A 23,031-nucleotide genomic window follows, 5' to 3' on the forward strand; every position below is an offset into this window, starting at 1 on the left:
TCCTCTTGCATTAAGTTTAATGTCTCTGGCATAGTGATTGCAAAAAGGTACTCAGCCCGGGAGCCACAGTTCGAACATCAAATCTCAGCAAGGTAAGAAGGCATTCTCCGAAGTCTAGCCTGGCTCAATAGTAAGTGAGCATCTATTAAAACACCCAGGAAAGATGCATTACTAAGAAGAATCACTACAATTATGTCTAATTTGTTAGATTTATAAGACTTACCCAAGTACATTATATAAGAATACATTTTAAACTATGTCATTTGTCATTCAGGCAATTAAAATACAGGGGAAAAAAGGAATAGATCAGGCACAGTGGTTCCCGGGGATTTTGGGAGGCCAAGGCCGCTCGATTACTGGAGCCCAGGAGTTGGAGATCAGCCTAGGCAACATGGCAAAACCCCATCTCTACTAAAAAAAAAAAAAATTATCCAGGCATGATGATGTGCACCTGTAGTCCCAGCTACTAGGAAGGCTGAGGTGGGAAGACTGATCGAGCCTAGGAGGTCAAGGCTGTAGTTAGCCATGACTCTTTTATTATCTTTTTAAGAAAAAGAATTTATATATACACATACGTGTGTGTGTGTGTGTGTGTGTGTGTGTGTGTGTGTGTGTGTGTTTGGAGCCAGAGTCTTGCCCTGTCATCAGGCTGGAGTACAATGTCACAATCTCGGCTCACTGCAAACTCCGCCTCCTAGGTTCAACCAATTCCCCTGCCTCAGCCTCCTGAGTAGCTGTGCTTACAGGTGTGTGCCCCCATGCCCAGCTAATGTCTGTAAATTTAGTAGAGATGGAGTTGTACCATGTTGGTTAAGCTAGTTTCGAACTTCTGACCTCAGGTGATCCGCCCACCTCAGCCTCCCAAAGTGCTGGGGTTACAGGTATGAGCCACTGCGTCCGGCCAAAAAAGAATAAAATACGTTTTTAATGCAGTAAAAATATTTAAGGAGTTTAACTAAGTTAGTAAATCAGACCAAATATTAAACACTCTTTTAAAGAAATCATTGTTGATATCCTCTAGTATTTTTAAATGGAATATGATTTGTAAAACAAATATAAAATCTTAAACAACTAGATTCTTTTCTTTTTTTGAGACAGTCTCACTCTGTTGTCCAGGCTGGAGTACAGTACTGTAATTTCAGCTCATGCAACCTCCACCTCCCGGGCTTAAGCCAACCTCCCACCTCAGCCTCCCAAGTAGCTGGGACTAAAGCCATGTACCAACACACATGGCTGATTTGTGTATTTTTTGTAGAGGTGGAGTTTCACCATGTTGCCTAGGCTGGTTTTGAACTCCTGGGCTCAAGCACTCCACCCACCTCAGCCTCCCAAAGTGCTGGGATTACAGGTGTGTGCCAATACACCAGCCTGAAGAACTAGATTTTAAAATTTGTCTTTCTACGAACAAATCCCAACATCAAGACATAAACAGAAAAAGTCCACTTTCTGAAACTGATTTTTTTTTTTGTAATTTTTAAAACTTATTTTTAGAGACTTGTTAGGCCAGGAGCAGTGGCTCATGCCTATAATCCCAGCACTTTGCAAGGCTGAGATGGGCGGATCGCCTGAGGTCGGAAGATTGAGACTAGCCTAGCCAAAATGGTGAAACCCTGTCTCTACTAAAAATATTTAAAAAGTATTAGCCAGGCATAGTGGCACACACCTGTAGTACTACCCACTTGTGAGGCTGAGGCAGGAGAATCACTTGAACCCAGGAGGCGGAGGTTGCAGTGAGCCAAGATAGTGCCATTGCACTCCAGCCTGGGTGACAAGTGAAACTTCATCTCAAAAACTAAAATAAAAATAAAAATAAACATTTGTTATACTGCCCAGACTGAACAGGCGCAATCACAGTGCAGTGCAGCCTCAAACTCCTGACCTCAAGCGATCCTCCCACCTCAGCCTCCTGAGTAGCTGAGACTACAAGCACGTACCACCATACCCAGCTCTGAAACTGCTTTAACCAAAGTTACAAATGATCCTCACATGGCCAAATCCAACAGAAACTTATCATTTTATTCACCCCTCTCCCTGCTGTCACCAGCCTCCTGTCCTGTTAATAGCCTGAACCGCTTGTCCCTCTTGGTTTTTCTTTCTCTCTGGTTCCTCTGCCGCTGTTCCTCCTCTAACCCTCAGACACTGAGTTATGCTGGATGCTGCCTGTGGCCTCTTCACTCTCTCCCAAGGGGAGCTTGTTGGCATGCTGAACCCTCCCAACTGATTCCTCTAGCTCAGACCTCGTCATACCCATATGTCCAACCAGTGACTGGGCATCCACCTGAATCCTCACATACCCCAAGCTAGCCGCCCTTGCTGTGAGTCTCATCTTAGCACCATTATTCATCAATCTCTCATTATTTATCCAGTTGTTTAAGCCAGAAACCTGAAAACCACTTTCACTTCACCTTCTCACTTACTCTCTTCAAACAAGTCCATAACCAAGTCATACTGATTGTACCTTCTTCATGAGCCCTTAAACCATTCACTTCTCCTCTTTCTCAATATCCCAGATATCAGGGGTTGGCAAACTATGCCCACAGGCTAAATCCAGTTTGCTGCCTGTTTTTGTAAACAAAGTTTTATTGTAACACAGCCATGCCTGTCCCTTCATGGACTGTCTGCTATTGCTTTTGTGCTACAATGGCAGAGTTAAGTATCTGCAACAGAGACTGTATAGCCCATAAAGTCAAAATAAATACTCTAACAACACCAAACTACAGAAAAAAATTATGGTGTAGTAACTTCCTCCTACTCTCCCTGCATCCACCTCTGCCCTTTCCACTCCATTCTCCACACTGCACCAAGAATGAGTTTACCCATATACAAATCTGGTTGGTCATGCCACTATTTGCTTAAAACTCTTCAAAGATTTCTCACCTGGCAAAAGTCCCAAATCCTCTGCTATAGCTATAAAACTCCGGGGCCTGCCTAGTCTCCACCTCCCTGTGCATGCTCTAACCTCACTGGTCTACTTTCTGCTCTGCTTGTCGTACAACCTTTGAATTTTCCATCCCTTCACCTTGCACCCATTCTCCAAACCCAGTCACCTCTCCACCTAGCTAAATCTGATTTATGCTTTATGTCCTGGCTTCAATATCCCCCTCAGACACCACAGCAACTTCTACCTGACTTTTTGTAACACTTCTCACAACAACCTGGTTAAGGTCTATCTTCCCCAGGGGATTCTAAGTGTGGTGTTTTTATCACAATGCCTATCACTTCAACAGCACTCAATGAATAGCTGGTGAATGGATAGAGGTGGGCACACAGCCACAGATGCTGCGAAATTGGCTTGAAAGGGCAAGAGAAGCTTGCAAAGGGTAAGAGACAGAAAATAGTGAATGGTGCCTACAAAATAAAAGAATAAAAACCTGATGCTCAGTGTGTATTTCTGATCTGAAACTTTCAAAAAACATCTAAAGAAAAAGTCATATTAAAACACTTTTAAAGTACACATTTATAACTACATTTTTTTTTTCTTTTTAAGAAATCTACAACAATGTAACTAGCTTAAGGTCTTAACTTGACAAGGTAATTCTTCTACCCTAAAATATTTCTTCAAATGAAGAGATAATGTTAAAAGTTCACAATCATACTAACAGTTTTTGACATAATTAACAACCCTATTTTGCACAGTGATTTGCTGTGGTTTAAAGCCTGATATTTTGTCATTCTTAGTAAATCTCTGGATGGATGTATTATAACTTGCTGTTTTAATTAAGATTCTTCTATTAGTGAGAGGCATTTAAAAATCACTCGTTTCATCTGCTGTAGGACATATTTTAGAATCCCACAAGGGGGAGTTCCAGTACCTCCAAACTGCCCTTCAGAAGTATGCTAAGTTTTCTAAAAGCAAAATTTTCAAATTCAAATCTTTCTCAAATGAACAAAACAATAGCATATTATCCTGAAAAAAAAGAAAGAAAGAAAGAAAAAAGACACTCTAACCAAAATATTAGCCAGGGGGCAACCACGCACTAGGGTTACAAGTCCCGCCCCCGCCGCATTGTCCCTAACTGAGCACACTGTATGACAGCAGGACACACCCTCATCCCTCATCCCTCATCCAGAGTAGGCCTGGGCTGATTAGACTGAAAAACAAACAAAAACCTAATGCTCTAGCTTTGAAACCTCCCATGCTCCTTTAACAAATGAGATCAGACATTTTACAGAAAAACGAAACAGTAACTCTATACACAAATTTTTCCTAAGTAGTCTTCATTGAAAGTATTAATATACTTTGTATATTTCATATTATGTCAGGTAAAGTATTATCCCCTTTTAGAAGATGGGGGGAAATGTGGCTTGGAGGGGTTAAGAGACTTATCAGAGATATTGGGGCTAGTTAGCAGAAAAACAGAAAAACAAAATAGCAGGTTTTTAAACTGCAAGTCATTACTTTTTTTTAACAAATCAGAATAGACCAAGTCTAGCTCTCCTAGATACCTAAAGGCCTAAAAATCTATCAACACAGGGATATATATTAGAAAAACATACCAAGATAAAATGCAAAGGTCAAGAAAATAGAAATGTTAAAACTCCTTTTGTATGGCATGTATTTGCACAGTTTTGTGGTGAAGAAGTACGAATGTAGGGAACTGGATACTAGAGAGAAAATAATCATCTCCCTTCACTTGCTAAGGAATTGCTAACGCCCTGGGCCAGGAGAAGAGTGTGATTTGGAAGGACTGTGTGCAATTAAACAGGAAAGGAAAGAACAGAATTAAAGTATTAAGTCATTTAGATGACTTATTAACAAGAGTAAAGCACAGTCTAATAAATATATTTGAGAATCCAGATTAATCCGGACAGAATGAACAAGAGGACTGAAGATGTTCCTGGTAATAACTACATTAAACCTTTTTATTTAAGGACTATAACTTATGTAATGTGAAAGAATTACTTAGATAAATCCCAATCTTAGATTCTATTTTTCTCAGACATCTTCCTCCCCTTTCACAATTTTGAATGCTAAATATTAGAGGTCATTATAAATCTTGGCCAGGTGCAGTGGTTCATGCCTGTAATCCCAGCACTTTGGGAGGCCAAGGAAGGCAGATCACTTGAGGTCAGGAGTTTGAGACGAGCCTGCCCAACATGTGAAACTCTGTTTATACTAAAAATACAACAATTTGCCGGGTGTGGTGGCTCACACCTATAATCCTAGCACTTTGGGAGGCTGAGGCAGGCAGATCACCTGAGGTCGGGAGTTCGAGACCAGCCTGACCAACATGGAGAAACCCTGTCTCTACTAAAAATACAAAATTAGCCAGGTGTGGTGGTGCATGCCTGTAGTTCCATTTACTCAGGAGGCTGAGGCAGGAGAATCTCTTGAACTCTGGGAGGCAGAGGTTGTGGTGAGCCAAGATCACACCATTGCATTCCAGCCTGGACAACAAGAGCAAAACTCTGTCTCAAAAAAAAGAATTACAAAAATTCACCAGGCATGGTAGCACAAGCCTGTAATCTCAGCTTCTCGGGAGGCTGAAGCTGGAGAATTGCTTGAACCTGAGATGTGGAGGTTGCGGTGAGCTGCAATTGCACCACTATACTCCAGCCTGGGCAACAGAGTCCATCTCAAAAAAAAAAAAAAAAAAAGTAAATCTCTTATACCAACATATGTATCTGGAACACTGATTCTGTATAAGCCATCTGACCATTCCAGCAGGTGGTCCCCACACACAGTATTATGTACATGGCAAATGATCTTATATAAAATGAGAGCTATCTTGGGTGCCTTCCACATTAACACTCAGATTCTATAACCAAACTCCTAATTCAGTGTATCCTGCACAACAGCAGGCTCCACTGAGTTATTAGTAAGCACTGTAAAGTTATTATTCCCTGATATTAAGTAGCAATTGTGTTTCAACCCCCACCCCACCACCACCACTATCCTTTTATTCCTCAGATATTAACCACTGAAACAAAATCTAACTATAGTGCCAGACCCACTCATACAAACATTTGCAAAAACCTAGGAAGTGGCTGAAATGAGTTTGCTTTTAGGAGGAAAAAAAAAAAAGGCTATAGCATATGGATAGCGTTTTTCCTTATCCACATCATTTTAGTAAAGGCAATGTGGCCAAGTGCCTTAGCCAACAGAGATTTGAGATCAAACCCCAGCCATAAAACCCTGGGGACATTCCCTACCCATTCTAAGCTCAGCTTCCTCTTCTATAAAATCAAGTTATTGAATTCACAGCAATACTGTGAGTGCTAAATGAGATACATATGCAAACCACTGGTTACATAGTAGGCCTCAAAGACTATAATTTGCTAATTCACAATTAACACATTTATTTAACAAAATTCCACAACAAATAATTTAGATGCTTGAGGGAAGCATTTTTCTCACATTAAAGCTCTTAGAAGAAAACTCTTTAGCACTCCTTTGGTTTCTAAGACATTTTTTTTCCCCCTAAAACACTTCAAATTCTTTTTGTCTTATTTCACAATTGGCTCAGAGCCCAAGATAAAAGGAAGTGTCATTTGCTGGACACTACCTCCCATCCCCTGAAATGTGTCAGAAACCCCCAAAAGATAGACAAAAAGTAAATGGGAGAATAAGATAACCCCTGTATTATCTAAATTTTTGGTTGGGCCAAGTGGAAGTCATCTGTATTGGGTAACAGCTTGGTTTTTACACTTAAGTAACTAGCTTTTAACTACCACAACCTGGGCTGGCAGCTTGGGTAGAGCCATGTGGGATTTTCACCTTGGTAGGTCAGGCAGCATATGTTGGCTCTGTTCAAAGGCAAGTAACTATTTTTATACAATTGGATGATGCTGAGCCTCAAACAAATGGCAAGTAGGCCGTGCATGTCTGGCACAGGCCCTGAAACAAGATCCAGACTCCATAAAAGTTTAAGCTTTGTGATGTAGGCTGCTGTCACTTGACCTTGAGTAGCATGGGCACAGCTTATACTTAGTAGGCATCACTGTGGCGAGAATTAGGCTATAAAAGAAAGGATACTATGGTGGTTCCTTAAAAAACATAACAGAATTATCATACAATCCAGCAATTCTATTTCTAGGTATACACTCAAAAGTGATAGCAGGGACTCAAACAGATACTTATAAACCCATGCTGACAGCAAGATTACTCATAAACACCAAAAGCTGGAAAAAGCCCAAATGTCCATCGATGGGTCAATGGATGAACAAAACATGATACATAATGTACAACAGAGTATTATTCAGCCTTAAAAAGGAATAAAAGTCTGATACATGCTATATAACATGGGCATTATGCTAAGTGAAATAAACCAAAGGGACAAATACTGTGTAATCCCACTTATATGAGGGACCTTCAATAGTTCAATTCAGAAAGACAGAAAGTAGAATAGTGGTGGCTGAGGGAAGGTGTTTAACAGGTACGGAGTTTCCCTTTGGGGTGATGAAAAAGTCCTGAAGATGAATGGTGGTGATGACTGTACAACACTGTCAATGTGCTTACTGCCAGCGAACTGTACACATATAAATGGTAAAAATGGATAGGCCGGGCACAGTGGCTCATGCCTGTAATCCCAGCACTTTGGGAGGCTGACGTGGGTGTATCACAAGGTCAGGAGTTCAAGACCAGCCTGGCCAACATAGTGAAACCCCAATTCCACTAAAATTAAAAAAGTTAGCTGGGTGTGGTGGCACACACCTGTAGTCCCAGCTACTCCAGAGGCTGAGGCAGGAGAATCGCCTAAACCCAGGAGGCAGAGGTTGCAGTGAGCCAAGACCACACTGGGTGACAGAGTGAGACTCTGTCTCAAAAAAAAAAAAAGGTAAAAATGGTAAATTTTGTGTTAAGTATATTTTACCCCATCTATATATAGGGAAAGGGGAAGGCAAGCACTAGACACAGCTGAAATGGTCTGAAATAACCAAACCTTGCTGGGTAACCAATACAAAGTTATAGCTAGACAGACGGAATGAGTTCTGGTGTTCCACAGCACTACAGGGCAACTGCGGTTGACTATAATAAAGCTAGAAGAGAGGATTTTGAATGTTCACGATGTAATGAAACGATAAATGTCTCATATACACTAATTACCCTGAGTTGATCATCACACATTGTATACACATATCAAAACAGCACTATCCATGCCATACATAAGTACAATTATTACATGCCAACTAAAAAGGAAAAAAAAGAGAAAGAGAAACCTCGAAGGCCAGGTTAAACAGACATAAAAACAGAAGTGGAGATAGCCTGAGATCTCACTGTGAGGGTACTCGAAATGAGCGAAATGTGTCTTTGTGCTAAATGGAGCTTTTAAAAGAATCTAATAAAACAGAAAGACAAGCAAGATCTCAGCAGACTAGAATTGTTAAAAAAAAAAAAAAAAAAATTCAGGCCGGACACAGTGTTCCATGCCTGTCATCCTAGCACTGTGGGAACCAAGGCAAGTGGATCACTTGAGCTCAGAAGTTTGAAACCATCTGGGGCAACATGGTGAAACCCTTTCTCCACAAATAAATACAAAACTTAGCTAAGCATGGTGGCCCATGCCTGTAGTCCCAGCTACTCAGGAGGCTGAGGAGGGAGCCCAGGTGGCCAAGTTTGTAATAAACTGTGACTACACCACTGTACTCCACCTTGGGCAACAGTGAAAGACCCTGTCTTAAAAAAAAAGTAAAAATAAAAATAAATTACAATTAAGAAATCACGATTCAGTTCTAGGAACTGTGGAGAAACACATTTTTAAATCCCTCATAGTAAACAATTAAGGAGCTCTACCATCAAAGACTGAGGCGGCTACACCAAACCACGCACAAACCTGGACAGGCGAGAGGAAACCAGGAAGGGGAGTGTGGAACGCTCAAGTGCATTTTTCAATGGAGACACAATTACTGCCTGTGCTCTGAGGGAATATGCTTGAGAAGTTTACAGCATTCAGGACTCAAGAGAAGGCACAGCAAAGAGGAAACCATTAAAGCAGAACCAGGCAGGACAAGATAAACTGAGCCCGGGCCTGACTGGGATACTGGGCTGACAGGAGAGTATCTCCTATGTAAGATTATGCAATGCAGCAAACAGAAAAAAGATTTGTTTGAACTATAGATGTTTTTAGTAGGCCCAGAACTTGATTTTATCTCCTTTGCTTTGGGAGAACACACCAAAGGAAAAAAAAAAAAATTAAAGAAATATCTAAAGGGAAAATAAATATCTAGACCAAAAAGTAAAAAAAAAAAAAAATTAAAGGAACACACTAAGTAATTGAGAAGAAAGAGACCAACACAAAAATCTGGTTAAATGGAGGAACAGTGGAGGACAAGCAAGTCCTGGGGACAGGGCTGACTAACACAGAAAAAGAACAGGCCCTGATGGACTCGCCCTTCCAAAGTGTCAAAAACAGCTCACCTCGGGGCGTCTGCTGAGAGGAATACTCCAGTTGAAATCAGTGGACGGAAAGGAAACAACCTTCCCTAAGATGCAGGTTTCAGCAAGTCCACAGTGAGAGGCAATGGAAACCACCCTGTGCACAGATCTCAAGGTCGCTGCCCATAGACTCGGCAAAAGCTCTGCTCCCTACACAGCTTCGACACCACTGAGCACAAGAGTCCGGGAAATGCCAGAAACGAGGGCCCACGGAAGAAACAGAAATCTACACATGGAAAACAGAAGGCAGGCCGGCCGAGTAACTAGGCTACCGCCAGGCAAATAAATGTATAAACTCAGGGAAGGCCAGAGCATCTCAGGTGCCCCTTCCTGAGAGGAGTGGTGGTATGCACAGGTGGCTCCTCTCTAACCCCCAAAGTACCCAGATTAGCCTCCTGACTAATGGCAATCTCTCCCTGCCAAGTGTTAAGTGCAAAGGCCTAGACTAACGACCAGCATGAATTCAAGCGGAAACCAAGGTGAGGCTCTTTCCAACTTCCTTCCCTCTCTTTGGCAAATATGAAGTACTGGGAACAATTCTGCTGAAAATTAGTGCTTGGAGGGCTGGGAGGTGGGAGGACATGTTTTTCCAAATTTTTTGGATGTGAAATTAATGAATGAAGTTATTCTTGTGTGTTTCATTAAGATTGTAGATTCAAGTGAGGCTCAGAAGACTTACTATTGAACCACTACAAATTCTAAAACCTTGGGGAAACCACACATATTTTAGCAAGAACAAATCCAGGCTGTAGCTGCAAAAAGTTCCCCATCTGTACACAGGTATGGAGAACCTCTCTGATTAAAACTTAAAAAAAAAGAAAAAAAAGAAATTGAGGAGGATTTCAAATTCTTTGAATGTTAACTCACAGGCCAAGATCATTTGATACACCATAGCCTTGAACTTTCATGTCCTGCCAGGGGTTTGAATCTCTGAATTTTAAAGTTCTCCCTGAGTTTCATAATAGGAGAGGGTTTATATTCAAAAGCTTCTTTTTGAAAGTTAAGTGATTAAGGCATTTTAGCTATGTGCCAGAGACTAGTTCTAAGCTCTTAGAGAAATTAACTGATTCAATAGCTACAGCAATCCTATCCGAAAGGGCCATTATTACATATTTTACAGATAACCTGAGACACAGGGAGATTAGGTAATTTGGCTAAAGTCACTCAGAACCAAGATTTGTAGCCAGGTGGTCTGGTTTGGAATTCACCGTCTTATTCATTGCCACGATGCATCTCTATGACAGGCATTTTATATGGCTGGTATTTTCTACTGACATATTTTAACACTGTTACTCTCTCTCATCACAGAAGCTCTGATCAACTGTACTGGATATTGCAGTTGAAAAGAATTCGGGATGGGGAAACAGAGGAGGATGTCAACTTCCAACCTGGTTACAGTGTGGCCTTGAAGCAGATGATTAGCGAATTTAATCCATCTCAAAGCTTTCTAGGGGCAAACTCCACAGCAGACCCCAGCAGTCCAAGAAGGGTCAACAAAGAAATCAGGGGAGGAGCAGGCCCAGGAAGGTGAAAGCACAGGGCTGAAGTCGGCTGATCGCTTTGGGCTTAACAGGTAATTCCAAAGGGTCAAGAGAACCAAAATCAAGGATGTCACAATGAAAACCTTCTCTCTCCCTAAACACTCCTGTCCTTTTATCCCAAGCCTTCCTCTCCCCTTCCCAATTACCTAATAGGTGGGCAACAGATAAGCATTCTATGCTGTGGGAAGGGCTGAGCAGGGCAGGGTCTCTTAGATGAGTTGGGTTCTTTCCTCCTCCTCTCTATACTTTGGAAGCATCTGTCCTTCAGACCCAAATTCCCCTCCAGTGAGTCACCACAAAGTCTACCCTAGGGGAGAAGGAGTTAGTAACCCCTGGCTCTCTTACCCTAGCTGATACAGGAGAATGTGTCTTATTAGTAATACAAAGGTGGTTTTAGTTCTCTATCTCCAGATTCTTAGATATTCAGTGATTCAGAACTTGGTCAGGAAGAGAGGTATTACTTATTAGGTATCTCTAAGTCTTCTAACAAAAGTTTCTAAAATACTCTAAGAGAATAAATGAAAGAAGTCAAAGGAAGATCTGTGTCTCATATCTTCATAAATAGCTTATTGTAATGTTTTCCTTTTTATCCATTTATCCAATTGTCAATCATTTATTTACTACATGTTATATAGCCAGACTCTGTGCTAGGTGATAAAAAAACAAAGATTAGGGCATAATTCTTGCTCTTTTTGTTGTTGTTGTTTTGAGACAGAGTTTCACTCTTGTTACCTACCCAGGCTGGAGGGCAATGGCGCGATCTCGGCTCACCACAACCTCCGCCTCCTGGGTTCAGGCAATTCTCCTGTCTCAGCCTCCTGAGTAGCTGGGATTACAGGCACGCGCCACCATGCCCAGCTAATTTTTTTTTTGTATTTTTAGTAGAGACGGGGTTTCACCATGTTGACCAGGATGGTCTCGATCTCTTGACCTCGTGATCCAACCGCCTCGGCCTCCCAAAGTGCTAGGATTACAGGCTTGAGCCACCGCGCCCAGCCATAATTCTTGCTCTTAAGAGGTTTATACCTAGTATAGAAAAATACATAAATACAAAAGCTTTTACGATAATCTTTTAATTTTCCCTAATATTTAATATTTTGCCAGCCACCCCGAGTGAATCCCAACATCCTGCAACAACAGGGATCTCTTAGGGTTTTCAGTAAAGAACTAGTCAATTCTCCTGGGAGGCAAAAAAAATAAAGAAACAAGGTAAACACTGAGTTAAAAGAGGGACCAGGAAACTGTGTCCTCATGGTAGCCAAGAAAGCAGAGTTTTTAAAGAAGCAAACAGGAGGAAGATGAAGGGTGAAGAGACTCCACTGGGTCTGAAACAAAAATGAGGGGAGGGGGAACACCCCACCCACACATCTTGGTATTTTCTCTTTCTAGAGTCTTCACCATGCTCTCCTCCTTTCTTCCAGTCACCAACCCTCCTCTACCTCTCTCCTTCCCACATTCCCATTCCATAGAGGCATTCTCACTTGAAACTTAAGAAAATTTTTAGTTGTTTAAGCAAGTCCTCAAAAAAAAAGCTATATTCAGAAATAGATAGATAAGGAAATGTATACCATCCCTTAATTCCCCCTTAATATACAGTAATCATTTTCCAGAGATTGACAGCCTATCATTTTTATGTAAAAAAGATCAAACAACTTCTATCACTCAAAGAAACTGAAAGGAATTAGCTTGCCTTAAGTAGACAGCAAGGGAAGGGTTTCCAGAGAGCCCCTCTGTTCATGGGTTAGTGCCTTATTCCCACAAAACATAAAAAGCAGCCTGTGGGGCCGGGTGCAGTGGTTCATGTCTGTAATCCCAGCACTTTGGGAGGCTGAGGTCACCTGAGGTCAGGAGTTCGAGACCAGCCTGGAAACCTGGTGAAATCCTATTTCTACTAAAAATACAAAACTTAGGCAGGTGTGGTGGTAGGCACCTGTAATCCCAGCTACTCAGGAGGCTGAGGCAGGAGAATTGTTTGAACCCAGGAGGAGGAGGTTGCAGGGAGCCGAGATCACACCACTGCACTCCAGCCTGGGTGATGAGACCAAAACTCTGTCTCAAAAAGAAAAAGTAGCCTGGGGAAAAAAAATAATCTATCTTTCCTCTTTCGCTTATTAAACTTCCGCTCTAACCTCACCTTTGTGCCGTGCTCCTCAATCCTCTTGGAGGTAGGACAAAACACTCCAGGTGTTATCTCAAACAACAAAAAACAGTTACACCTTGATGCACTGCTAAAACTACAACAAAATGTTACTAAATACATTATGTTTACACAGGTATTTCTAGGAATTCTCAGCTATCACAATACTGTTTATTCCATTTAACTAGTTGTGTAAGACTATCAAGAAAACAAGACAGTTCTAAAGGCCCTTATTTCTCTGTTCTTTCTTTTTCCATCTTCAAATCCTAGATCAGGCATTTTATAATTTGTCAGTGAGAAATGTGCCCCCTTCCATTTCCTCATCAAACTGTGACTGAAAGGCTTTCCACGTTCTCCTCTTTACCCTGAGTTTACAGCTTCCCTTCTAGATTGCCACGTTAATTGACAGGTGTCAGCACCCTAGAAGGCAAGTAGCAGGTAACAACTTGGGGCACCTTCCCCATGCCAAATCTAGCAGGCGCCACGCTGCAGGCAGCCTGGGACCACAACCTTTGCCCAGCACCTGTCCTTGGCAGGCGGGCACAAGGGTTTGACACCACACTCTGAAAGCAAAGGTTGTGCCAGTTTTAAAAGGTTAGGAACTCCTGTCTGAAATATATTAGATATCATACAGAATATCCAGAGATAATCTCTCCTGTACACTATCCAGCATATGGTGCCATGGAGAAGGAGAAAATCCCTCGTCCCCACAAACGCTCAGAAAAAATACTGCAAGCAGACAACCAACCATTAATTATGATTGTTGCCAAGTATGACGGTGGTCTTAAGGTTTATTTCTAATGTTTTCTTTCTCTGGGTTTCCCATGTTTTCTTATAATCACATTATAGTTTCTGATAATCCCAGAATATCCTTAAGAGATATCTCTTAGAATATTCAATAATTTGATACTTTGTTGAGACACACAAACACACACACACACACAACGACAGAACTCCTTTACTTAGCAGAACTGTGTGTCAGGGTTTTCCTCTCACTTTAAAACCAAGTTTCCCACGTTGTCTTGTAATCACATTTTTAACAACATTATTTACAGTGATTTCAATAACAATAATTTAAGTTCTTTTAATCTCTCAGACAAGCTATATGGCTAATGATCCTAAATGCCAGATTCTGAGACAATGCCAATTTCAAATATTCTTTTGTGCCCAAATAAATCACTGAAATACTCTCCAAATTGCAACGGCTTGAATCCAATACAGTATTGGAGAAAACATTTAAATAACAAAATTTATTGCTTTCTCATGAGCCTATAACACCACTATATTTAATGCTATACCCCGTCATATACTTAGTTACAATCATGGTCTAGTTTTAACACTTGTCAAACATTCCCAAATAGGTCTCATAATCATGATTTGAAGAACTACTTAATATTCTACCATGTTGATATGCTTACATTTATTAAATCCTTTTTCTATTGTTGGGCCTTTATATTGTGTCTGCTTTCTTGCAATAATAAGAATGCTTCAGAGAACATTGTATTTGTATTTATCTTTCCTGGATCATGGATTACTAAAGCAATATATATGAAAATCAATATAGCATTTACTAAATTTGGGAAAAATTTAAGGCATACTGAGCTGTCACTGCCAAGGATCAAAATGCACCCTTATTATAAAAAATAAAATATTCTTAATAATTTATTCACTAGCTCTGCCCTCAATTTCCACCAAGTAACTTAAACTCTAAGTCCATTCGATAATTTCTAAAAGAAGAAGAATGCCACCTGACCTGGTAGTAAATCTGCTGAAGGTCAAACTGGTGGATGTGGTGAAAAGGTGAAGTTCTACAAATCTTAGATGTTATGACCAGTAGATATGCTATTTGAGGATCTCAACTCAGATGGCCATTGACTCATTTATCTATTAAAAACTCTGGGAGTCCTCAGTGTAATAAACATGAAATTGATAGAGATTATAAAAATAAAAAAGCAGGCCCTGTACCTTCTGCAGAGTCTCATGGAAGAACAGAAGAGAGACACCTGAGACTCCAAGCATTAAGGCAGGGCGTGGACCAAGTATCATGCAGACCCCGAGCACAGGCTGCCTGGGAACCTGGAGAGGTGCCAGAGAGGCGATATCTGAACTGAGTCTTGAAGGATGGAATTAGAATAATTAGAATGGGATAAAAGCTTATGAGGCGAAGAGAGCTTGTGGAAAAGGGATGGCATGTACTGAGAATGATGAGATGTCTGTGAGTCCAGAGTTCAGAAAAGAGGCGTAGAAGCTCTGAGTCTGGAATGAGAAGCTGGTCCCATGTTACTGAGGACCTTGTATATCAAGCAAAGGAACTTGGACTGTATCCTGTAAACAAGGGAGGGCTCAGCTAATCCAGTGGCCAGGGAAATAACCAGTTTGTGTAACATGACATCACCAGCAGTAGAGTGACATGTGAACTGGAGTGGAGAGAGAATGACTGGAAGAAAACCCAAATGACAAATAACAAGAGGAACGGCAATAAAAGCAGGACAGCCTCAGACTGTCCATCAGACCCACCACCACAGTGACTTTCATTGCTAGGAATTCTCTGTGAGAGGGCCAAAACAATAAAAAAGGAAGACCAACGAAAAGGTTTAAAAAGGCAATCTTACCTCCACGTTTTCCTACTATCTTGGTCCATATGGTCAACCATAACAAAATACCTCAAACTAGGTAGTTTTAAACAACAGAAATTTATTCTCACAGTTCTGGGAAGTCCAGGATCAAAGTACCAAGAGATTCTAGTGAGGGATGGTTCCTCCTAGACGCCACCTGCTATGTGCCAACTATGCCATCTGTGTCCTCAAATGGCAGAAGGGGCAAATAAGCTTCTTTTTTTTTTTGAGATGGAGTCTTGCTCTGTCTCCCAGGCCAGAGTGCAATGGGATAATCTCGGCTCACGGCAACCTCCACCTCTTGGGTTCAAGACATGCTCCTGCCTTAGCCTCCCCAGTAGCTAGGATTACAGGTGCACATCACCACGCCCAACTAATTTTTGTATTTTTAGTAGAGATGGGATTTCACCACATTGACCAGCCTGGTCTTGAACTCCTGACCTCAGGTGGATCCACCCATCTCTGCCCCCCAAAGTGATGGGATTATAGATGTGAGCCACCACGCCCAGCCAGGCCTCTTTTATTAAGGGCACCAATCCAATTCATGAAGGCTCCAGCCTCAGGACATGGTCACTCCCAAGGGCCCCACCTCTTAATACTATTGTCTTGAGGATTCCATTCATCATATGAACTGGAAGCAGTGAGAAAAAGTGAATGCATACCTTTGTGTGCAGTGTTATAATATATGTAAGGAGAAATACTGCACACATGTGGTGGCTTACACCTGTAATCCCAGCACTTTGAAAAGCCAAGGTGGGTGGATCAATAAGTCCAAGAGTTTGAGAACAGGCAGAAAGACATGGAGAAACCCTGTCTCTCTAAAAAATACAAAAATTAGCCAGGTATGGTGGCATGCGCTTATAATCCCACCTACCCAGGAGCCTGAGGCAGGAGGATAGCTTGAACCCAGAAGGCTGAAGTTGCAGTGAGCTGAGATAAAACCACTGCACTCTAGCCTGGGTGACAAAGTGAAATCCCATCTCAAAGGAAAAAAAAAAAAAATGGGGGGTACACATCTATTTTCTCATTGCTTTCCTTTCTCATGATTGAATTTTGCTATGTTTGTAGCAGCAAAACATCCATTATCGTCTAAGATTATTCTGGCCACCCATATTTCAAGTTCTGCAACAGATAACTCATAACCATCTTAAAAATGACATTTGAATTATGTATCCTCAACATACTACATCAAGCACATCTCCCATTTTACAATCCATGCTCCACAGTTTTATGAAAGATTCCTGCTGTTTTTCTTTCTCTAATCAGCATTTCACAGATGGATGAGTCAAGCAGTACCTGCAAATTCTGGAACCTTCACATTCCAGACTATTTATGTTCAGGGATCCTCAGGTACATACATGCCTTTCTATCCTCTGCCTACACTGAAGCCAGATAATTTTTTAAATACTCAATGAATTATACTAAAATCCAATTCTATCTAGACCCATATGTAAGGCAGACCCAAACATATAATCAGTCTGTACTTTTTAACCACTCACATACAAAAGTCTAAAAATTATATAGCCCTATGGTTTCAGTGAAAATACTTTTAAACCACTATTATCATCTTAGTCTCAGTTTTCTTATTCATAAGGATTCAATTGTCATACGTAAGACAACTGTATTTCTTCTCTCAACTTCAAATTTTATTCCTAAAACAAACAGTTATTTTCTCTTCACGTGGCACTAAGGGAACAAGTTAAAGAAAAGTTGGCTGGGCATGGTGGCTCACGCCTGTAAGCCCAGCACTTTGGGAATAAGCCCAGCACTTTGGGAGGCTGAGGTGGGCAGATCACAAGGTCAGGAGTTCAAGACCAGCCTGGCCAATAGGGTGAAACCCTGTCTCTACTAAAAACAAAAATTAACCAGGTGTGGTGGCACGCACCTGTAATCCTAGCTACTCAAAAGGCTGAGGCAGAAGAATCACTTGAACTTGGGAGGCAGAGGTTGCAGCAAGCCAAGATCACGCCACTGCACTCCAGCCTGGACAAGAGAATGAGATTCCTTCCCCTTACCCCAGCCAAAAAAAAAGAAAAGTTGATGATATATTTCTGTCTAAACCTTCTTGCTTAGCTTTCTCTCAGGTATACTTTCTAGCTCTATACTGGAGAAGAGGCAATTACGCCTTTGGTACCTTCCACACCCTCTTATCCTTTTTGAGGGAGTCTCCTGAATCCACTAACCCCAACCCTGGACAATAAGCTCTTGACAACAGGCAGAGAGTATAAAAACGTAAAACAGGTAGAATATCAAAATAAAGACATGCCTTTCTAAGAACAGTTGACAACTTTATAGTCACTTAAAATACAACAAAGAACTCACATAATGTATGCAGTTTTGACGCAGAAATATTATAGTCAGGATTTTTTTTTTCTAGAGGAATGCCACAATTATTTCTTAGGTTTAAATTTTGTATGTTTTTGGTTTTAGGTACAGCAAGACTTAAAAGATACTTTAAAATGTATTTTTCTGATTCACAGTAAAAATGAAAGAAATGAAAATAACTGTCTTTTAAGAGTTTTTTTGATACTCAGATTTTTAAATACTGGTTTCTAAAAGAAGACCAGCACAAAAATTATGTTTAATCTACAAATTCTGAAGTATTTTATACTGTAATATCACAAGAGTAGGGATACTGTGTTGTGTTCACAGCCCTATCATTTACTGTAATACTCAAAAAATAATGTTTCAATAACTATTTTTGTCTGATGGGGGGAGAATTATGGCCAAAAAGAGCAGCTTTAGAAAGTGACTTAACTAAACTCACAGACCCTAAGATAAATGAAAAATGAAAGAGAGAATCTACAGCCAGGAATGGGGCCACAGATGAGAGGTCAACAAAGATACCAAGACAATTCAGTGTAGAAAGAACTGTCTTTTCAACAAATGATACTGGAACTACCAGACATCTACATGCAATAAAATGAATATGAATCCCTTCCTCACATCATATACTAAAACTTAAAGTCAGGATGGGTCGTAAACCTAAATGTAAGGCCAGGCATGATGGCTCATACCTGTCATCCCAGCACTTTGGGAGGCTGAGACAGGCAGATCACCTGAAGTCAGGAGTTTGAGACCAGCCTGGCCAACATAGTGAAACCCTGTCTCTAAAAAAAGAAGAAAAAGGGGGAAAAAAAAGTGTATATATATATATATATATATGTATACATATATGTGTGTATATATATATGTATACATATATATGTGTATATATACACACACACACACACACACACACACACACACACACGCACACATACACATAGACACATACTTTAAAAAAACCTAAATGTAAACTATAAAATTCTTAGAAGGAAACATAGGAGTAAAGCTTTATAACCTTAGGCCTTTTTTGATATAATACTAAAATCATAAAGTGACAAAAGGAAAAACAGAAAAACTTGACTTCATCAAAATTTAAATCTTTTATATTTCAAAGGGCATCATCAAGAAAATGAAAAGATGACCTATAGAAATGGAGAAAACATTTGCAAACCATGTACCTGATAAAGGCCCAACATCCAGGATTTAATCCATTTACTATTCAACAATAAAAAGACAAACACAATTTTAAAATGTGCAAAGGATATGAACAGACACTTCCCCAAAGACGATATACAAATGGTCACGGAGCACATGAAAAGATGCTCAATGTCATTAGTCATTACAAAGATGCAAATCAAAACCACATGAGATACCACTTCATGCCCAGTAAGATAGCTACTAAAAAAAAAAAACAAAAGCAAAAATGCAAGGTAAGTATTGGCAAAGTTGTAGAGGACTGGAATCCTCATAGATTGCTAGTGGGATTGTAAAATGATGCAACCACTTTAGAAAACAGTTTTACAGTTCCTCAAAATGTTAAACACGGAATTACCATATGACCCAGCAAAATTCCACTGCTAAGTACGCATCCAAGAGAAAAGACATGAAAGATACATCCACACAAACTTACACAAAAATGTTCATAGAACATTACTCATAATAGCCAGAGTAAAAACAACACAAATGTCCACCAATGGATGATTATGCAAAATGCGGCATGTCATACAATGTACATTATTTGTAATAAAAAGAAATGAAAGACAGATGAAACTGAAAACATGCTAAGAAAAGGACACCAATCACAAAAGACCATACATTTCATTTACCTAAAATGTTCAAAATAGACAATTTTTTCTTTTTTACAAAAAATGTTGCTTTTCTAGACAAATCTTTAGAGACAGAAAATAAGAGACTGAGGCAATGAAAATGTTCTAAATTTACACAGTGGTGATGACTGCACAATTCTGGATATACTAAAACCCACTGAATGGTACACTTTAAGTAAGTGGATTTTGTGATATGTGAATTATATTTCATAACGCTGTTTACAAAATAAATTTTTTAAATACCAGAAAGAAAAGAAACAGAGTTGGGTATGCTCTGAAGCAGAAACAAAGCAGCACAGGGAGTGACAGAACCTGGCCTGTGAGGACAGCCCCAGAGCTACCTCGGGCCAAAACTCCACTCAACCACTGCTTCCCAGGTGAGGTGCAGGGAGTGTAACAGGAAACCCAATCACACAGTCCCTGCTTTCACGGAGCTTCCATTCCATGGGTGATGGAAAGAATTGTGAAGCAATTACATCATGTCGAAGTGTGATTATTTAACGGAGATAAGTATGGGAGTAGAAGTCTAACAAAGGTCCTGAAATTAGGATGGGGAGAGAGGCAAGAGTCCCTGAAGAGCTCAAGTGTGTGTTGAAAAAGGAGGGATGAAATAAGGGTTAATTTGGAGAAAAGTTGGAGGTGGAGGTGGAGGTTGAGATCACTGCAGACACAGGGACCTGTGGCAGGAGGGGAAATGGCATTGCACAATCAAACGGGGGAGGGCTCTTGCGGCCATGAGGTAGAGACCAAGAATGGGCAGTGTGCAATGCAGGTGAAGAGAGACAGCAGCCAGACCATGCGGGCCTCACAGCCATAAGCAGGATTTGGTTTAAATTCGAAGACCTACGGGAACGCACTGAAGGGTTTCAAGCAGGGGACTTATGAATGTGATCCAACTTGAATTTTGGGGAAAGAGGTAGGAAGGGACCAAAGCAGATGCTGGTAGTTAATGGGATACTACAGTTAACCAGAAGAGAAATGAGGATGGCCTGGTACAGGAAAGGGCAGTGGGCATCATAAGAAGTATGCAGGATCTGCCAGGCTACGGGGGTCAGATAATGGGCAAGCTGTCCTAGCTCTCTAGGAGGCCTGGAGAGTCAGCTTCCTCTCTCCCTTCATTCTACTTACCCTCACATCAACCCCCAATAACTAAGGTACTCTGAATACCCATCTGTATTCCAATACTCAGATCTCCACTGATAAGGCATCTGGCCCTCTGAGCTCTCAGTGCAGTCACGAGAGAAACCCGGCCATTCTCAGCTGCCCCATTTTGCTGAAGGATAGACCTGAGATAAGGCTGAAAATGTTCATCTGCTGAAACCTGTGCTGCCAGCATATGCAAATTAAACTGAATCTCACTCTTTCTAATCCCTTCTCCAAAAATGCAAGTATCAGTCTCCTACTTAAAACCTTTCAACACATCCCCCCTGGTTTTAGGATTTAAACCAAATATAAATTTGCAAATTAAAAGAAGTACTCCTTAAAATTCTGCAAAGAGGTGCCTTGCAGTTTTGTAAAAATAAAAATAATATTTTAAATCCCTAAGAATTATTTGGTGATAAAGATCCCAGATATAACCCTAGAGGTAAATTAATATAGATATAACCCTAGAGGTAAATAAATTTGGGTTTTCTCCTCAATTGGAATGTAAGCTCTATGCAGATACAAACTCTAGACCAAGGCCTGGCACAAAGCAGAGGCTCAAGAGAACTGCTAAATGAATGAAAGCCCCAGGTACTAATGGTATTGACTACAAATTCTAAGCAATGCTCCTTATTTAACAATCCAAAAGAAGAGGTAAGTTTCATAATATATTGGTTCAAGAGCTTTTCTCAATTATGTTACCCAGTTCCAAGGAAATATGGATAATCAAAGAAAAAAGTAGCTAACCCTATAAAATGATTAATGAAATATATATTAAAATAATTTTAACTTATCACTGTACATCTACAACAACAACAGAAATAGTTCTTCCCACTAAGCCCCACCCGGCAGGACTAGAAGCAGGAAGTGGGGAAAGACAGCAAGATATCCTTAGAGGCCGGTCATTATTGGTGACCATGGAGGCTGTCTCCCTGAAAAGCAACCAGGTTAAGATTTAACAAGCTCTGTAAAATGGTTCACAGTCTTTAACCAAAGCATGTCTCCTCTTTATGAAACATGCCCCAAGGAAACAGAGGAATCAGAAGCAAAATTAAAGAAACTTGTAAAATAGGTATATGGCCTAACGGTAATAACAGTGAAAAACTGGAAACATTTCAAGCATGGTGGCTCACGCCTGTAATCCCAGTACTTTGGGAGGCTGAGGTGGGTGAATCATGAGGTCAGGAGTTCGAGACCAGCATGACCAGCATGACCAGCCTGGTGAAACCCCATCTCTACGAAAAATACAAAAAAAGAAAAAATTAGCTGGGCGTGGTGGCAAGCACCTGTAATCCCAGCTACTCAGGAGGCTGAGGCAGGAGAATCATTTGAAGCTGGAGACAGAGATTACAGTGAGCTGACATTACGCCACTGCACTCCAGCCTAGGTGACAGAGCGAGAATCCGTCACAAAACAAACAAACAAACAAACAAACTGGAAACATTTCAAAAGACCAACAGTAAGATTAGGCAAACTATGGAATATCAACACTGTGAACTCTACAGCCATTAAAAAGAAGTTACGTGGAATTCACTAATATTTTACATATGTATATTATTTCTATATCATTTTTTCAAAAAGCAGAAAATAGTAAAAACCCCAATTCTGAGAGGGTTACAAAGTTTGGCAGCTACCAGCATTCAAAGTAAATCTATTAAAATGACCTGCGTTTGTGACAGCTGAATGCTCTGGACCTTTGGAAGCAGAAAATAAGCATTTGGTAGCTGTTTTGCAGATCCTTCTGTAGAGATTCTGCGAGTGCCAATTCCAGATACCTGCAGAGAAAGAGAGAGAATTGCTCCTCTATTAGTTTTAAAACACAATTGCCATGACATGAAAGCATCTCTAAAGGAAATCTATATTCATCACCATGGCCTTCAAGACTCTATTAATCCAATTATTATATGTATCTTTATCTACAAAAGACACAATGAATGTTTCAGCAATACAAAATGTTGGCTGGGCACGATGGTTCTCCCACTCAAGAGTTTGGGAGGCTCAGGCAGGTGGATCATTTGAGGCCAGGACTTTGAGACCAGCCTGGCTATCATGGTGAAACCCTGTC

At 40.6% G+C, this 23,031-nt stretch overlaps 1 protein-coding gene across 15 annotated transcripts in view; it reads right to left on the reverse strand.

Annotated features, from left to right (window-relative positions):
* TMEM131L (transmembrane 131 like) overlaps positions 1–23,031 on the reverse strand; it is a 178,148-nt gene that overhangs the window by 59,779 nt on the left and 95,338 nt on the right. For all 15 annotated transcript variants that reach the window (XR_013532855.1, XR_013532854.1, XR_013532853.1 and 12 more), the window contains exon 7: positions 22,631–22,741. Coding sequence is in view for 7 of the 15 variants with exons in the window: in XM_078366370.1 (XP_078222496.1) it covers positions 22,631–22,741 (111 nt within the window). In the remaining 8 variants the exon portion in view is untranslated. The remainder of the gene's footprint in view (positions 1–22,630; positions 22,742–23,031) is intronic.

Source organism: Callithrix jacchus, chromosome 3, assembly GCF_049354715.1.
Source record: "Callithrix jacchus isolate 240 chromosome 3, calJac240_pri, whole genome shotgun sequence".
Taxonomy (NCBI): domain Eukaryota; kingdom Metazoa; phylum Chordata; class Mammalia; order Primates; family Cebidae; genus Callithrix; species Callithrix jacchus.